The 18,079-nt window shown below is 55.5% G+C and overlaps 2 protein-coding genes across 5 annotated transcripts in view; one reads left to right on the forward strand and one right to left on the reverse strand.

The window, feature by feature from the left end:
• Nucleotides 1-1,393, reverse strand: part of CEPT1 (choline/ethanolamine phosphotransferase 1) — a 66,693-nt gene extending 65,300 nt beyond the window's left edge. For both annotated transcript variants that reach the window (XM_029069772.2, XM_029069771.2), the window contains exon 1: nucleotides 1,363-1,393. The gene's annotated coding sequence lies outside the window, so the exon portion shown is untranslated. The remainder of the gene's footprint in view (nucleotides 1-1,362) is intronic.
• A 1,805-nt stretch (nucleotides 1,394-3,198) lies between these two features.
• Nucleotides 3,199-18,079, forward strand: part of DRAM2 (DNA damage regulated autophagy modulator 2) — a 41,759-nt gene continuing 26,878 nt past the window's right edge. For 2 of the 3 annotated variants that reach the window (XM_029069764.2, XM_029069766.2), the window contains exons 1-2: nucleotides 3,199-3,257; nucleotides 10,560-10,707. In XM_029069764.2, coding sequence (XP_028925597.1) covers nucleotides 10,577-10,707 — 131 coding nt within the window. In that variant the 5' untranslated portion in view covers nucleotides 3,199-3,257; nucleotides 10,560-10,576. The remainder of the gene's footprint in view (nucleotides 3,258-10,559; nucleotides 10,708-18,079) is intronic. The other variant, XM_039912646.1, reaches the window with a different exon arrangement.

Consider the following 18,079-nt stretch of genomic DNA (forward strand, 5'->3'; position numbering starts at 1 on the left):
TGAGCGCTTACCATGTGCAGAGCACTGTACTAAGCGCTTGGAAGGAACAAGTCGGCAACAGATAGAGACGGTCCCTGCCGTTTGACGGGCTTACGGTCTGATCGGGGGAGACAGACGAGAACGATGGCGATAAATAGAGTCGAGGGGAAGAACGTCTCGTAAAAACGATGGCAACTATATAGAATCGAGGCGATATACATTTCATTGACAAAATAAATAGGGTAACGAAAATATAGACAGTCGAGCGGACGAGGACGGTGCCGTGGGGATGGGAAGGGAGAGGGGGAGGAGCAGAGGGAAAAGGGGAAAAAGAGGGTTTAGCTGCGGAGAGGTGAAGGGGGGGTGGCAGAGGGAGTAGTGGGAGAAGGAGAGCTCGGTCTGGGAAGGCCTCATGGAGGAGGTGAGTTTTAAGTAGGGTTTCGAAGAGGGCCAGCTGACGTCACTGAGGCCCAGAGAATAATAATAATGTTGGTATTTGTTAAGCGCTTACTAGGTGCGGAGCACTGTTCTAAACGCCGGGGGGGGGGGGGTGCAAGGTGATCAGGTTGTCCCACCTGGGGCTCCCAGTTTTCATCCCCATTTTCCAGATGAGGTCACTGAGGCCCGGAGAAGAAGAAGAAGAATCATGTTGGCATTGGTTAAGCGCTTACTAGGTGCAGAGCACTGTTCTAAGCGCCGGGGGGGGGGGGGGGCAAGGTGATCAGGTTGTCCCACCTGGGGCTCCCAGTTTTCATCCCCATTTTCCAGACGAGGTCACTGAGGCCCGGAGAAGAAGAAGAAGAATCATGTTGGCATTGGTTAAGCGCTTACTAGGTGCAGAGCACTGTTCTAAGCGCCGGGGGGGGGGGGGGGCAAGGTGATCAGGTTGTCCCACCTGGGGCTCCCAGTTTTCATCCCCATTTTCCGGCCGAGGTCACTGAGGCCCAGAGAAGGGAAGCGACTCGCCCAAGGTCACCCAGCAGCCAAGGGGCGGAGCCGGGATTGGAACCCAGGCCCCCGGAGCCCCAGGCTCCCCGTCTCCTCCCCCCTTCTCCCAGCCCAGGCCCCGCGCAAGGGCCGGGACCGGCCCAAGGTGACCCGCCCGCCCAGCGGCGCGGCGGGATTAGAACCCGGGACCGAGGGCCCCGGGGCTCCTCTGCTGAGCGCTGGGGGCAGAGGCCGGGCACGGAGGGGGCGCTCACTACGCGGCCGGGAAGCGACGCGTGAGTGAATGCAGGAACGAATGAATGCATGAGTGCCTGAGCGCCCCCCCCCCACCACCGCCCCCGCCCCCGCGCACAGGAGCCCACCCCGGGGGGTCCCGTCCCCCTCCCCCTCCCCCTCCCCCCGGCCTCCTCCTCCGGGCCGCCCCCCGGGCTGCACCTGGCGCCGCGCTGTCCGTGCCGCCGCCGCCGCCGCCGCCGCCGCCGCCGCCGCCTTCTTTCCCTGCGCTCGGCGCCAGCGCCCCCCTCGCCCTTTTACGACAGTTTTGCGGCAGCCGGAAGGCGGGCGGGGGAGGCCGGCGCCGCGCCTCCCCGCCCCACCGGGACACGCCCCCTCTGACGTCACGGGCACCGGGGTGGCCCCGCCTCCCTCCCCACCGGGACACGCCCCCTGTGACGTCACGGGCACCGTGATGGCCCCGCCTCTTCATATGCCACGCCCCCTCGACGACACGGGCACACACACGCGCGCCCCTCCCCCCGAGGCCACACCCCCTCTGACGTCACGGTCACAGGAGAGGCCCCTCCCCCGAGGCCACACCCCCTGACGTCACGGGCACACGAGTGGCCCCTTCCCCGAGGCCACACCCCCTATGACGTCACAGATACAGGAGTGCTCCCCTCCCCCGAGGCCCCACCCCCTCTGGCGTCACGGTCACAGGGGTGGCCCTTCCCCCGAGGCCCCACCCCCTCGACGTCACGGGCACAGAGGTGGCCCCGCCCCCTACGTCACGTGTGTGTGGTGACCACGCCCCTTCTCGACCACGCCCCCCGTCCCGCTCTCGCCCCGCCTTTCCCCTGAAGGCCACGCCCCCTCCAACGTCATGGGCATAAGGGCTGTCGAGGCCACGCCCCTTTCCTGACCAGGTCTCGACCCCGCCTTCCCCCCGAGGTCACGCCCATATGACGTCACGGTCGTGGGCGGTCCCTTCTCGACCACGCCCCTCGCGGATCCCACCCCCTTACTGACCAGCGCTCGCCCCCGTCTTTCCCCGGAAGGCCACGCCCCCTCCTACGTCACCGCCCTTTCCACGCCCCTTCCCTCGGCCCCGCCCCCTTCCTCTCCCTCGTTCCATTGATTTCGATCCGAGGCCCCGCCCCTCTTCCCGGCCCCGCCCCTTCCCTCGCCCTCGCTCATTGGCCCCGCCCTTTCCCGTCATCGCTCCTTGCCCCCGCCCCCTTCCATTGACCTCGATCTGGGCCCCGCCCCCTTCCCTTACCACGCCCCCTTTCTCGCCCTCGCTCATTGGCTAGGTCCGAGGCCCCGCCCCCTCCCTTCGGCCCCGCCCCCTCTCCTCGCCCTCGTTCCATTGGCCTCAGCTCAAGGCCCCAGCCCCGCCCGCTCCGCCCCGAGGCCCCTCCCCCTCCCCTCGGCCCCGCCCCTTCCCCCGCCCTCGCCGTTTGCCAGTGCCCTCGGCCCCGCCCCCTCCTTTCCGTGGCCCCACCCATTCCGCTCCTCGGCCCCGCCCCCTTCCCTCGCCCATTGGCTAGGTCCAAGGCCCCTCCCCCTCCCCTCGGCCCCGCCCCTTCCCGCTCCCTCGCTTATTGGCTCGGCCCCGCCCCTCCCCCTCCCCCGATCTCGCCGATTGGCTGGACCCTCGGCCCCTCCCCGTTCCCTTGCCACGCCCCTTTTATCGCCCTCGCCCATTGGCTAGGTCCGAGGCCCCGCCCCTTCCCCGGCCCCTCCCCTCCCCTCGCTCTCGCCTTCCCCGGCCCCGCCCTCTCTCCTCCCCCTCGTTCCATTGGCCTCGACTCAAAGCCCCGGCCCCGGCCCCTCGGCCCCGCCCCCTTCCCTCGCCCTCGCGGATCGGCCGGGCCCTCGGCCCCGCCCATCCTCTCGCCCCCGCCCCCTTCCCTTGCCCTCGCCGATTGGCTGGGCCCTCGGCCCCGCCCCCTTCCCGCTTTCTCTGATTGGCTGGTCCCTCGGCTCCGCCCACCCCCTCGGCCCCGCCCCCTTCCCGCTTTCGCTGATGATTGGCTGCGCCCTGGGCCCCTCCCCTCGGGCCCGAGGCCCCGCCCCCTCGGCGTCCGGGCCCGCTGGCGGCGTCGGTGTCGGTGAGCGGAGGAGGGATGGGGGCGGGGGCGGGGGGGTTGGGAGGGGGCCGGCCTCAGTTTCCCCAACTCCGGGGGTCCGACCATCCATTCATTCATTCGATAGTATCTATTGGGCGCTTACTCTGTGCAGAGCGCGGGCCTAAGCGCTCGGAATCCCCCGCCCCCCTTCCCCCCCGGAAGGGATAAGAATAACGCAGAATGGGTTGGGTTGGGTTGCTGTGCTGAGCGCTGCGGGGGATCCGGGGGGGGGGGATCAGGTGGGCCCACGTGGGGCTCCCAGGCTTCATCCCCATTTTCCAGATGAGGCAACTGAGGCGCAGATCACTTAAGTAATGCTGGTATCGGTTAAGCGCTCCCTAGGTGCCGAGCACCGTTCTAAGCGCTGGGGGAGATCCGGGGTCATCAGGGGGTCCCACGTGAGGCTCCCGGGCTTCGTCCCCATTTGACAGATGAGGAAACCGAGGCCCAGAGAAGGGAATAATAATAACAGTGTCGGTATCTGTTAAGCGCTTACTACGTGCAGAGCGCCGTTCTAGGCGCTGGGGCAGATCCGGGGTCATCAGGGGGTCCCACGTGGGGCTCCCAGGCTTCATCCCCATTTTACAGATGAGGCAGCTGAGGCACAGATCATTTAAGTAATACTGGTATCTGTTAAGCGCTCCCTAGGTGCCGAGCACCGTTCCAAGCGCTGGGGGAGACACAGGGGAATCGGGTCGTCCCACGTGGGGCTCACGGTCTCCATCCCCATTTTACAGATGAGGGAACCGAGGCCCGGAGAAGTGAAGCGACTCGCCCACGGTCACACGGCCGACGAGTGGCGGAGCCGGGATTCGAACTCAGGAGCCCTGACTCCAAAGCCCGTGCTCTTTCCACTGAGCCACGCTGCTTCTCCGCGCATTCCCCATTTACAGATGAGGCAACTGAGGCACAAATAATTTCAGTAATGCCGGTATCTGTTAAGCGCTTACTAGGTGCTAGAGCACCGTTCCGAGCGCTGGGGCAGACACCGGGGAATCGGGTCGTCCCACGTGGGGCTCACGGGCTTCATCCCCATTTTCCAGATGAGGTCACTGAGGCACCGAGAAGTGCAGTGATGCTGGTATTTAAGCGCTCGGTATGTGCCGAGCACCGTTCTAAGCGCCGGGGGAGATACGGGGTCACCGGGTTGCCCCGCGGGGGGCTCCCGGTCTTCATCTCCATTTTCCAGATGAGCGAACTGAGGCCCAGAGAATTTAAAGGATGCCGGTATTCGTGAAGCGCTTACTAGGTGCCGAGCGCCGTTCTAAGCGCGGGGGGGGACGGGACCCGAGGTCGTCGGGTCGCCCCCCCGTGGGGCGCACGGCCTTCTTCGTCCCCGTTTTCCAGATGAGGGGACTGAGGCCCAGAGAAGGGAAGTGACTTGCCCACGGTCCCGCAGCGGACAAGCGGCGGAGCCGGGATTCGAACCCGTGACCTCTGACTCCCAAGCCCGGGCTCTTTCCACTGAGCCGCGCTGCTTCCCGTTAAATAATAATAACGTGGGTATCTGTTAGGCGCTTACTATGTGCCGAGCACCGTTCTAAGCGCTGGGGGAGATCCGGGGTCATCGGGTCGTCCACGTGAGGCTCGCGGACTTCATCCCCATTTTACGGATGAGGGCACTGAGGCACAGAGAAGGGAAGCGATCTGCCGACCGGCGGCGGAGCCGGGATTCGAACCCACGGCCTCTGTCTCCCAAGCCCGGCCTCTTTCCCCTGAGCCGCGCTGCTTCCCGTCAAAGACCGCGAGCCCCACGCGGGACGACCTCGTCACCCTTGATCTCCCCCCGGCGCTTAGAACGGTGCTCGGCACATGGAAAGCGCTTAACAGATACCGTAATCGTTATTATTATCGAACAGATACCGTAATAATAATAATAATAATTATTATTATTATTATCATTTGACTGATCCCGTGCCCCGGGCAGACGGAAACACCGGACCGAGGCGCGAATGAAAAGCTCTTTCGCCCCGTGACTCTTCTGGTAGGATTTTTGACTTTTGAGTCACGGGGGCTCAGTGAGATCACTTTCCTTTTCTGATGGTCGGCCCTCAGAGAAATACGTGGTTGCGCTTCCCCGGTAACTTCCGTTTTTTGGTGGTGTTCGTTAAGCGCTTATTCTGTGCTCCGTGGAAAGAGCCCGGGCCTGGGAATCCGAGGTCATGAGTTCGGATCCCGGCTCCGCCCCTTGTCGGCCGGGTGACTGTGGGCGAGTCGCTTCACTTCCCTGGGCCTCAGTTCCCTCGTCTGGAAAATGGGGATCAACCCTGAGCCTCACGTGGGACAACCCGATGACCCTGCATCTCCCCTAGCGCTTAGAACGGTGCTCGGCACGTAGTCAGCGCTTAACAAACACCTACGTTATTATTATTATTATTATTATTATTATTCTCTTCTCTGTGCCTCAGTTTCCTCATCTGGAAAATGGGGATTAACCGTGAGCCCCACAAGGGACAGCCGGATGACCCTGTATCTCCCCCAGCGCTTAGAACGGTGCTCAGCGCACAGTCAGCGCTTAACAAATACCTACAGTATTATTATTATTCTCTTCTCTGTGCCTCAGTTGCCTCATCTGGAAAATGGGGATGAAGACTGCGAGCCCCACATGGGACAACCCGATGACCCTGTATCTCCCCCAGCGCTTAGAACGGTGCTCAGCGCACAGTCAGCGCTTAACAAATACCTAGAGTATTATTATTATTCTCTTCTCTGTGCCTCAGTTGCCTCATCTGGAAAATGGGGATGAAGACTGCGAGCCCCACATGGGACAACCCGATGACCCTGTATCTCCCCCAGCGCTTAGAACGGTGCTCAGCGCACAGTCAGCGCTTAACAAATACCTACAGTATTATTATTATTCTCTTCTCTGTGCCTCAGTTGCCTCATCTGGAAAATGGGGATGAAGACTGCGAGCCCCACATGGGACAACCCGATGACCCTGTATCTCCCCCAGCGCTTAGAACGGCGCTCTGCCCACAGTAAGCGCTTAACAAATACCAACATTATTATTAAGGCGCCCGGGCTCGGGAGTCAGAGGTCGCGGGTGCGAGTCCCGGCTCCGCCGCTTGCCAGCTGTGGGACTGTGGGCAAGTCACTTCTCTGGGCTTCAGTTCCCTCATCTGGAAAATGGGGATTAAAAACCGCGAGCCCCACGTGGGACGGCCTGATCACCTTGTACCCCCTTACCCCCAGCGATCAGAACAGTGCTTGGCACATAGGAAGCGCTTAACAAATACCATCATTATTATCATTACCAGGCTACACCGCTCCTCATCGTGTTATCTACGTTATCACCTCTCAGGGCCACCTCTCCCTTTAAATCCTCAAATGAGAATCTGTAAAATGGGGATTGACACCGTGAGCCCCGCGTGGGACAGGGATTGCGTCCAACTCCATTTGCTTGTGTCCCCCGCGGCGCTTAGTACGGTGCCCGGCACATGAAAGGCGCTTAACAAATACCACAATCACTATTATTATTATTATTATTATTATTATTAAGGGACTGTTACCAAAGATCTCCCACTACCTAGGCAGTGCCCCCAACCCTTATCTCTACGGCCACTCCCTGTCGGGACGCGAGAAGCGGCGTGGCTCGGTGGAAAGAGCCCGGGTTTAGGAGTCAGAGGTCATGGGTTCGAAGCCCGGCTCTGCCGCTTGTCGGCTGTGGGACTGTGGGCGAGTCACTTCGCTTCTCTGGGTCTCAGTGACCTCATCTGGAAAATGGGGATTGACCGTGAGCCTCACGTGGGACGACCCGATGACCCCGTATCTCCCCCAGCGCTTAGGACGCTGCTCGGCACATAGTAAGCGCTTCACGAATACCGACGTTATTATTATTCTCCCGGCTCCGCCGCTTGTCTGCTGTGTGACTGTGGGCCGGTCACTTCGCTTCTCTGGGCCTCAGTGACCTCGTCTGGAAACTGGGGATGGAGACCGGGAGCCCCGCGTGGGACAACCCGATTACCCGGTAACTCGCCCAGCGCTTAGAACGGTGCTCGGCACCTAGTGAGCGCTTAACAGATACCAACGTTGTTATTATTATTCGTTCATTCGAATGAATGAATTCAGTTGACTCGTTCAGTCATTCGTTCCATTCATTCATTCATCCAAGTGAATTTTAAGTCATTCGATTAAAATTCGATAGTATTTACTGAGCGCTTACCGTGTGCAGAGCGCTGTACTAAGCCCTCGGAAAATACAGTTCAGCCACAGAGAGAGACCGCCCCTCCCCAGCAAGGGGCTCACGGTCCAGAAGGGGGTGACGGACGATAAAGTAAAACAAGTGGACGGGCATAGTAGACTGGGAGCCTGTCGTTGGGCGGGGAGGGTCTCTATCCGTTGCCAAATTGTCCATTCCAAGGGCTTAGCACAGCGCTCTGCACATAGTAAGCGCTCGATAAATACCACCGAGCGCTTGCTGCGTGCGGAGCGCCGTACCCAGCGCTTGGGCGAGTACGGTGTATGAGCTTTCGAAGAGAGAAGCAGCGGGGCTCAGCGGGAAGAGCCCGGGCTTGGGAGTCAGAGGTCATGGGTTCGAATCCCGGCCCTGCCCCTTGTCAGCTGTGGGACTGTGGGCGAGTCCCTTCTCTGGGCCTCAGTTCCCTCCTCTGTAAAATGGGGATGAAGACTGCGCGCCTCACGGGGGACAGCCTGATGACCCTGTATCTGCCGAACAGTGCCCTGCACGTAGTAAGCGCTTAGCAAATACCAACATTACGATTATTATTAAATCCACATCCGCACGCCCATACGCCGAGCGGTGTGGGCCTTGCAGCTGAGGCGGAAGAAGCTCCAATTCAGGGCCCCCAGCCCTGAAAAGGGAGGGAAAGCGATAACACGGACAGCAGCGAGAGCATCCCAGGATCCCACGCTCGATTCTCTGCCGCTCTCCGCTGCTTCTTCCTCGGCGGGAGCCCTCGGCTCCTCCTCGTCCTTGTCCCGTAGCCCCGGATGCGATTTGCCCCTGGCCTGGTAGAAGGATCCCGGTGCCGGACTCCTTACCTCCACTTTCCTTTTCCTCTCCAATCCGTCCTTCACCCAGGAGAAAGCCTTGATTTGATCCCGACCTTTCCTGTCTGAAAAATCGGGATGAAAACCTTCCCCCCCCCGCCCCCCGCCGTAAGATTCGGGGCTCCACCCTTTGGCTCCCACTGCCTTTGGCTCCCAGCAAATCTGCTCCCCCCCCCCCCCACTGCTAATTAATAAGTTCTGGTATTTATTAAACCCTTACTTAATGCGCCTAAGCCGCAGGGCAAATACCGAATAATTAGATCAGATCCAGGCCCTGCCCCAGAGAGGCTCCCCGTCTTAGGTGGAGGGTAGAAAGATGCCTAAAACAGTGAGCGTGAAATGAAGAATGAGAAGGAATAACAAATGAAACCATCCAAGCTAACGGTGTCAAAATAAGTGACCAAACATTCATTCCATCGTAATTAATTAATTAATGTCGGTATTTGTTAAGCGCCTACTCTGTGCCGGGCACCGTTCTAAGCGCCGGGGTAGACACAGGGGAATCGGGTCGTCCCACGTGGGGCTCACAGTCTTCATCCCCATTTTACGGATGGGGTCACCGAGGCACCGAGAAGTGAAGTGACTTGCCCAAAGTCACACAGCTATTTATTTATCGAGCGCTTGCTATGGGCAGAGCGCTGTACTGGGCGCTTGGACAAATCGGCAACAGAGAGAGACGGTCCCTGCCCACCGACGGGCTTAGGGTCTGATCGGGGGAGACGGACGGACGGAAACGATAGCGATAAAACAAAAACAGTAGCAATGAACAGCATGAGGAGGGGTGGGGGATCCTTAGACACTGCCCCAGGCCTAAATTAGAGCCTGGATCTACTAAAAGATCTAGCGGGACTGTGATCAGGTGACTTGGGGTGACCTTCCCCGGGGGGTTGGGGGGTCTGATCAGAGCTTGAGGGGGTCTCTCCCGCTCCCTAGCCGTAGCACGTGTAATTCCCCACTCCAGGACTGCCCTCTTCCTTTCTCTGGTCCACAGGAATAATAATAATAATAACGATGTTGGTATTGGTGAAGCGCTTATTAGGTGCAGAGCGCTGTTCTAAGCGCCGGGGGAGATCCAGGGTCATCAGGTTGTCCCGCGGGAGGCTCACGGTCTTCATCCCCGTTTTACAGACGAGGGAACCGAGGCACGAGAATAATAATGACGTTGGTATTTGTGAAGCGCTTACTGGGTGCAGAGCGCTGTTCTAAGCGCCGGGGTAGATAGAGGGTCATCAGGTTGTCCCGCGGGAGGCTCACGGTCTTCATCCCCGTTTTACAGACGAGGGAACCGAGGCACGAGAATAATAATGACGTTGGTATTTGTGAAGCGCTTACTAGGTGCAGAGCGCTGTTCTAAGCGCCGGGGTAGATAGAGGGTCATCAGGTTGTCCCGCGGGAGGCTCACGGTCTTCATCCCCGTTTTACAGACGAGGGAACCGAGGCAAGAGAATAATAATGACGTTGGTAATTGTGAAGCGCTTATTAGGTGCAGAGCGCTGTTCTAAGCGCCGGGGGAGATCCAGGGTCATCAGGTTGTCCCGCGGGAGGCTCACGGTCTTCATCCCCGTTTTACAGACGAGGGAACCGAGGCACGAGAATAATAATGACGTTGGTATTTGTGAAGCGCTTACTGGGTGCCGAGCGCTGTTCTAAGCCCTGGGGGAGATCCAGGGTCATCAGGTTGTGCCACGGGAGGCTCACGGTCTTCATTCCCCATCTTAGAGACGAGGGAACTGAGGCCCAGAGAAGGGAAGTGACTTGCCCACAGCCACACAGCTGACGAGTGGCAGAGCCTGGAGTCGAACCCATGACCTCTGACTCCCAAGCCCGGGCTCTTTCCACTGAGCTGTGAGCCTCCCGCGGGACCACCCGCTGACCCTGTATCTCCCCCAGCGCTCAGAACGGTGCTCTGCACAGAGGAAGCGCTTAACAGATACCAACATTATTATTATTATTAGATACGGGGTGGGAAAGGGCCCCGACTTGTGAATTTTCAGCCCACATTCAGGGATCGTCTCTGGGAAGCGGGAGTTCTGGAGGAAAATGACCGAGCATTTATCGTATGAGTTAGAGACAAGCTGCCGACGTTCCTACCCCGCTCTCCTCCTCTCCCCGCTAAATTCACCGCGGCCCCGGGCAGGTGATATTCTCCCGCCAACGCCGTTTCAGGGATCCACCTTTCCTCCAGCGCTTAGAACGGTGCTTTGCGCATAGCAAGCGCTTAAATTCCGTCATTATCCTTCATTCAGTCGTTATCTATTTTGCATTCTTCTCCAGAAGAGAGGTCGATTGAGATGTGGTGGTTCCAGCAAGGCCTCAGTTTCCTCCCTTCGGCCCTGGTTATTTGGACGGCCGCTGCTTTCATCTTTTCCTACATTACGGCCATCACGCTGCACCACGTTGACCCCGCGTTGCCCTACATCAGGTGAGTCGTCCCCAGTGCTCTGCACACGGTTAAGCGCTCAGTACATCCCATTGAACGGATGGATGGAAAACGAAGGAATACGCTCCTCAGAGTCGACCCACCAGATTCCCGGCCTTCTTCATCATTATTCTTATCAATAATAATGATAGTCAGGTTGGACGCCGCCCCACATGGGGCTCCCGGGCTTAATCCCCATTTTGCAGATGAGGTAACTGAGGCACGGAGAGGCGAAGCGATTTGCCCCAGGTCACACCGCTGACGAATGGCGGAGCCGGGATTAGAACCCATGACCTTCTGACTCCCGGGCTCTGTCCGCTCCGCCGTGCTGCTTCTCTTTCTGCTTAGCCCGTGAAATCGAAAAGCCCAAAATATGCTCAAGGTTTTGATCTAATTTATGCCAACACAGGAATGAGGGCAGTTCTAATCTCTAATGGATTTAGATCATTCATTCAATAGTATTTATTGAGCGCTTACTATGTGCAGAGCACTGTAATCTTTTTTTGAAAAAAAAAATTATTTTTTGGAAAAAAAATTTTTTTCATTTTTTGGAAAACTTTCTTTTTTTGCAAAAAAAAAATATATTTTTTTTGAAAAAAATTTTTTTTCATATTTTGGAAAACTTTCTTTTTTTGAAAAAAAAAAAAAACGGACGATTCGGCAACAGATAGAGACAGTCCCTGCCCAGTGACGGGCTCACGGTCTAATCGGGGGAGACGGACGCACCCACGAAGCAGAATTTTATGGAAATAATAACAACGGTCTTTAATAAAGGTGAACTGTGTGCCGAGCACCGTACTAAGCACTGGGAAGATGTAACATAATCGGATTGGGTGCATTTCCTGTCGCACCTGGGGCTCACGGCCCAAGTAGGCGGAAGAACGGGTATTTCTTCCCCATTTTCCAGATGAGGAAACGGAGACCCAGAGCGATTAAGCGATTTGCCCAAGGTCACCCAAGCGGGCAAGTGGCCAACCTGGGATTAGAACCCAGGCCCTGACGCTCTTTCCGCAGCGTCAACCCTGCTCTGCGGCCGATAAACTGAACGTATCTTCTCGCGTGACTTTCTTTTGAATTTAAATTTCCTCGGTTTTCCCACTGCGTCCACAGAATGGGTTCAAGCCGCCCAACCAAACCGCCTCAACGCTGTAGAGTCAGCGGGGCAGCGGGAAGTGGAAGGAGCTCAGCAGAGCAGTGGTCTTGAGAAGCAGCGGGGCTCGGGGGGAAAGAGCCCGGGCTCGGGAGTCGGAGGTCATGGGTTCGAATCCCGGCTCGGCCACTTGTCCGCTGTGTGACTGGGGGCAAGTCACTTCACTTCTCCGGGCCTCAGTTCCCTCAGCCGTAAAATGGGGGCGAAGACTGGGAGCCCCACGCGAGACAACCCGATCACCTTGTATCCTCCCCAGCGCTTAGAACAGTGCTTTGCCTATAGTGAGCGCTTAACAGGGGCCGTTATTACTATTATTATCGTTCCAAGGAGCTCTGAGGTATTTTAGTAGCCCTAAAGATGGCCAAGAACTTGACCCCCAAATTTACTGCATTTCTAGAGAGACTAGGACAAGGGGGATCATCTCTTTCTGCTCCGCTGGGGGTTTTTTGTGGGCATGTGTTGGGTTTTTGGGTGGTATTAGCAGGTGCTTCCTGTGGCTTATTGGAAAGATCCCGGGCTTGGGAGTCAGAGGTCGTGGGTTCTAATCCCTGCTCCGCCACTCATCAGTTAGGTGACTTTGGGCAAGTCCGCTTCACTTCTCGGTGCCTCGGTTACCTCATCGGTAACATGGGGGTTAAGGCTGCGAGCCCCACACGGGACAACCTGATTACCTTGTGTCAGAAGCAGCGTGGCTCAGTGGCAAGAGCCCGGGCTTTGGAGTCAGAGGTCATGGGTTCGAATCCCGGCTCGGCCACTCATCAGCCGGGTGACTTTGCGCAAGTCGCTTCACTTCTCGGTGCCTCGGTTCCCTCCTCTGTAAAAAATGGGGATGAAGACTGTGAGCCCCACGTGGGACGACCCGATTCCCCTGTGTCTACCCCAGCGCTTAGAACGGTGCTCGGCACATAGTAAGCGCCTAACAAATACCGACATTATTATTATTATTATTGTTATCCCAGCGCTTAGAACAGCCCTTGGCACATAGTAGGCGCTTAACAAATACCATCATCGTTATTATTACTATTATTTACCAGGCACTGAACTGAGTGCTGGGGTAAATACACGCTGATCAGGTTGGACACGGTCAACACCCCTCATGGGGCTCACCATCTTAATCCCCATTTGACAGATGAGGTAACTGAGGCACAGAGGAAAAGAAGTGACTTGCCCCAGGTCACACAGCAGACACGTGGCGGAGGCGGGATTAGAATCCAGGTCCTTCCGACTCCCAGGCCCACGTTCTATCCGCTAGGTCACGCTGCTTCTCTACTCCTACCGTTGAGGCGGAGCAATCCTTTCCCTGTAAAGGAGAGGACGTTCATTACCAAAATTTGTTAGGGAAGCAGTGTGGCCTAGTGGAAAGACCCAGGTTCTAGTTCTGACGCTGCCGCCTGTCTCCTGTGTGACCTTGGGCAAGTCGCTCAACTTTCCTTATCTGTAAAATGGGGATTAAGACTGTAAGCCCCATGTGGGATAGAGAAGCAGCGTGGCTCAGTGGAAAGAGCCCGGGCTTGGGAGTCAGAGGCCGTGGGTTCGAATCTGGGGTCTGCCACTTGGCAGCTCTGTGACTGTGGGCAAGTCACTTCACTTCTCGGTGCCTCAGTCACCTCAACTGGAAAATGGGGATGAAGACTGTGAGCCTCACGTGGGACCACCTGATTATCCTGTATCTCCCCCGGCGCTTAGAACAGTGCTCTGCACATAGTAAGCGCTTAACAAATACCAACATCATTATAGGGACTGTATCCATCGCTATTATTTTGTTTCTACCCCGCTGCTTAGTAGCAGCGTGGCTTAATGGAAAGAGCCCGGGCTTGGGAGTCAGAGGCCATGGGTTCGAATCTTGGGTCTGCCACTTGTCAGCTGTGTGACTGTGGGCGAGTCGCTTCACTTCTCTGTGCCTCAGTTCCCTCACCTGGAAAATGGGGATTAACTGTGAGCCCCACGTGGGACGACCTGATGACCCCGTATCTCCCCCCAGTGCGTAGAACAGTGCTCTGCACATAGTAAGCGCTTAACAAATACCAACATCATTATTATTATTAGTACCATGCCTGGCACATAGTAGGCACTTAATAAATACTATTATTATTATTAGCATTATCACAAACATCAACCCCATTGTCTCCAACAACTGTGGCCGGTCGATCAGTCAGTTGTATTTATTGAGCGCTTACCGTGCGCACAGCACTATACTAGCAGTTGGGAGATTACAATACAACAAAATAACAGACAGATTCCTGCCCACAACGAGCTTACAGTCTAGAGGGGAAGACAGACAATAATGGAAGTAAATAAATTACGGATAAATAGATGCGTCCCCTCCCTGACTTGCCCATCACCGTGGACGGCACGACCGTCGTTCCCGTCTCACAGGCCCGCATCCTCGGTGTCGTCCTCGACTCGGCTCTCTCGTTCACCGGGCACATCCGATCCGTCCCCGGGACCTGCCGGTCTCACCTTCACGACGTCGCCAATTTCTCTCCCTCCAGACGGCTACCGCGCTGGTACAGTCCCTCATCCTATCTCGACCGAATGACTGCCTCAGCCTCCTTTCTGATCTCCCATCCTCCTGTCTCTCCCCACTTCAGTCCGTACTTCACTCCGCTGACCGGATTATCTTTCTACAGAAACGCTCCGGGCATGTCACCCCCCTCCCCAACTTAGATAGATTACCCTGTATCTACCCCAGCGCTTAGAACAGGGCTCTGCACATAGTAAACGCTTGAATACCAACATTGATTAATTAAAGGGAAGGCAGCGACCGTGGCCGATCAGAATAGGAGCAGTAGGTACTGGTCTATTGGAAATGAACTCCGTAGCGTCCAGCCCCCTTTGTTTGTATCCACCCCAGCGCTCGGTACAGTGTCCGGCACATCGGGAGCGCTTAACAAATACCGTGATCATCATCATCAGAGTCCCAGCACCAGCAATTGCAAAGGGATTCGTTACCAAGCGCACCCCACCGAGGTAATGTGCCGCAGAGTGATTTCATTTGCCCCTTCCCAACGACCCTCTAGACTCACTGTGGACAGGGAATGTGTCTGGTGTGTCGTTGTGTCGCACTCCCCCGAGTGATTAGTACAGTGCCCTCAACACACTAAGCACTCAATAAATAAATAAATGGATTGATTGACCCTTGCCTGAAAAAACTGTCTTTCTCTGAACGTGCTCACTTCCTCTTCCGAGAACACAATTACCCTCTTCTTAAACGGTCTTCTAGCTTGAAAAAAAAGATGATAATTTTTTTTCTCTCACTTGATTTTCCCTTCTGTAGCATTTTTGCATTGTTCCTGCTCCGCCCCCGCCACACCCTCCCTTCCCCCCCCCCAGCTACGCTTTTCACTTCCTCCCAGTACTTTTCCTTCCTCCGCCGAACCATTTGATTTTTGATTTTGTGCCAATTTTCTTTTCCGCTCGCCCGTAGGTCAGATCGGAGCAAGCCAACTGGGCTCTGTGAGCACTAGGTAGAATACCCGGAACAGCCTCTAAGTCATTTATAGCTGAGGAACTGAGAAGAAAAAAAAAATGTTGTTTTTGGTTCTTTACGTCGTGGCGGCTAGTAACTCAGTTTCACCCCAGTTAATCCCAGGCTTGTCAGCTGTGTGGCTCTGGGCAAGTCACTTCACTTCTCTGGGCCTCAGTTCCCTCATCTGTAAAATGGGGATGAAGACTGTGAGCCCCACGTGGGACAACCCGATTTCCTTGCATCTACCCCAGCGCATAGAGCGGCGTTTGGCACATAGTAAGCGCTTAGCAAATACCATCATATATATTTTTTGCCAAGCAGGTCGTAAACCAGGTTAATTAAGCTGTTAGATCGATCGGTCAGTCCCTGGTTTTATGGAGCAGCGTGGCTCAGTGGATAGAGCCCGAGCCTGGGAGTCAGAAGGATCTGGGTTCTAATCCTGGCTCCGCCACTTGTCTGCAGTGTGACCTTAGGCAAGTCACTTAACTTCTCTGGGACTCAGTTACCTCGTCGGGAAAATGGGGATTAAGACTGTGAGCCCCATGCGGGACCGGGACTGTGTCCAGCCTGATTAATTATTGATTAGCTATCGATGCCTGTCCATTTGTTTTGTTGTCTGGCTCCCCTTTCTAGACTGGGAGCCCGTTGTTGGGGAGGGATCGTCTCTGTTGCCGAATTGTACTTTCCAAGCACCTAGTACAGTGCTCTGCGCACAGTTTGCGCTCAGTAAATACGATTAAATGAATGAATGAATGAACTTGTATCTACCCCAGTGCTTAGAACAGCGCCTGGCACATAGTGAGCGCTTACCGAGTACCATAATATTATTATTATAGTATATACTGTTATATTATCGAGTGCTTCCGAGTCGGTAGACACGCTCCCTGCCCAGAAGGAGCTCACCGTCTAGCGGGGGAGGCAGACGTTGATATAAATAATAGATTTCTCCGCATTCCCACCAGCCCCCTAGCGACCCTAGGATCCGGGCATGGCCTGGGATCGTCCACTGTAGTGGCGAAATGAAAACAGGATGAGCGAGACAACTCATCTAGGGACAACTATAAAATGGGGAATAAATACCTCGTTCCCCCTCCTCCCTAGACCGCGAGCCCCATGTGGCCAACGTAATTAACTCGAACCTATCCCAGCGTTTAGAACGGTGTTTGACAGAGAGTCAGCGCTTGGCAAATACTGTAAAAAAAAAAAATCCAGAAGAAGAAGGGCACCTTCTGTCCACTTATTCTGGTAATTTGGCTTTTTGAGTGTCTGTAGGCCTCATTCTACAGCTCATTCGATCATTCGTTTGTATTTATTGAGCACTTAAGGTCTGCAGAGCACTGTACGAAGCGCTTGGAAGGTACAGTTCAGCAATCGAGAGACACAATCCCTGTCCACACCGGGTTTAAGGCCTAGGAGGGGGAAGACAGACCTCAAAACAAGTAAACAGGCTTCAGTATAAATAAATAGAATTATAGATCTATACACATCGAAACAAAATCTGTGGTATTTATTGAGTCCTTACTATGTGCAGGGTACTGTACTAAGCACTTGGAAGGATATAGTACTAGATTTGGTAGACAAATTCCCTGCCCGCAAGGAGCTCACTACAGTCTAGAGGAGGAGACGTATAAATTAATAGGAGCAGATGGGGACATTTCAAGGCCCTACCGAAGGCTTACTTCCTCCAAGAGGCCTTCCCAGACTAAGCCCCCCTTTTCCTCAGTTTCCCCTCCACTCCCATCGCCTCGCTCCCTTTGCTCTACCCCACTCCCCACCCCACAGCACCAGTGTATATATGTACATATCTATAATTCTGTTTATAATAATGCCTGTTTGCTTGTTTTGCTGTGTATATATTTATAATTCTATTTATCTATATTGATGCCCTTGATGCCGCTTTACTTGTTTTGATGTCTGTCACCCCCCTCCTCAACCCTCTTCTCCCCCCTTTCCCTCTCCTCCTCCCCCTCTCCCATCCCCCCCGCCCCAGCACCGTACTCGTCCGCTCGACTGTATATATCTTCGTCACCCTATTTATTTTGTTTATTTTTGTTTGATGAGAAGTACATCACCCTGATTCTATTTAGTTGCCGTTGTTTTTACGAGGCGTTCTTCCCCTCGACTCTCTCTATCGCCGTCGTTCTCATCTGCCCGTCTCCCCCGATTAGACCGTAAGCCCGTCAAAGGGCAGGGACCGTCTCTATCTGTTGCCGACTTGTTCGTTCCAAGCGCTTAGTCCAGTGCTCTGCACGTAGTAAGCGCTCAATAAATACTATTGAATGAATGAACTGTGAGCCCGCTGTGGGCGGGGATTGTCTCTGTGGCTGAATTATACTTTCCAAGCGCTTAATACAGTGCTTTGCATGTGGTACGCGCTCCATAAATAGGATTGAATGAATGAATGGCATTTAAAACCCCAAATCATAAGGTAGTCAGGAGGCCTTGGTGCTACTCACTTCCCTATTCTCCAGCGTGGCATAGTAGAAAGAGCCCGGGCTTGGGAGTCAGAGGTCGTGGGTTCTAATCCCGGCTCTGCCACCGATCAGCTGTGTGACTTTGGGCAAATCACTTCACTTCTCTGGGCCTCAGTTCCCTCATCTGTAAAATGGGGATGAAGACCGGGAGCCCCACGTGGGACAACCTGATAACTTCGTATCTCCCCCAGCGCTCAGAACAGTGCTCGGCATATAGTAAGCGCTTAACAAATGCTAACATTATTATTATTATTATTATTATTTCTCCCATCTGAAGACAGG

This window comes from Ornithorhynchus anatinus, chromosome 7, assembly GCF_004115215.2.
Source record: "Ornithorhynchus anatinus isolate Pmale09 chromosome 7, mOrnAna1.pri.v4, whole genome shotgun sequence".
In the NCBI taxonomy this organism is placed as follows: domain Eukaryota; kingdom Metazoa; phylum Chordata; class Mammalia; order Monotremata; family Ornithorhynchidae; genus Ornithorhynchus; species Ornithorhynchus anatinus.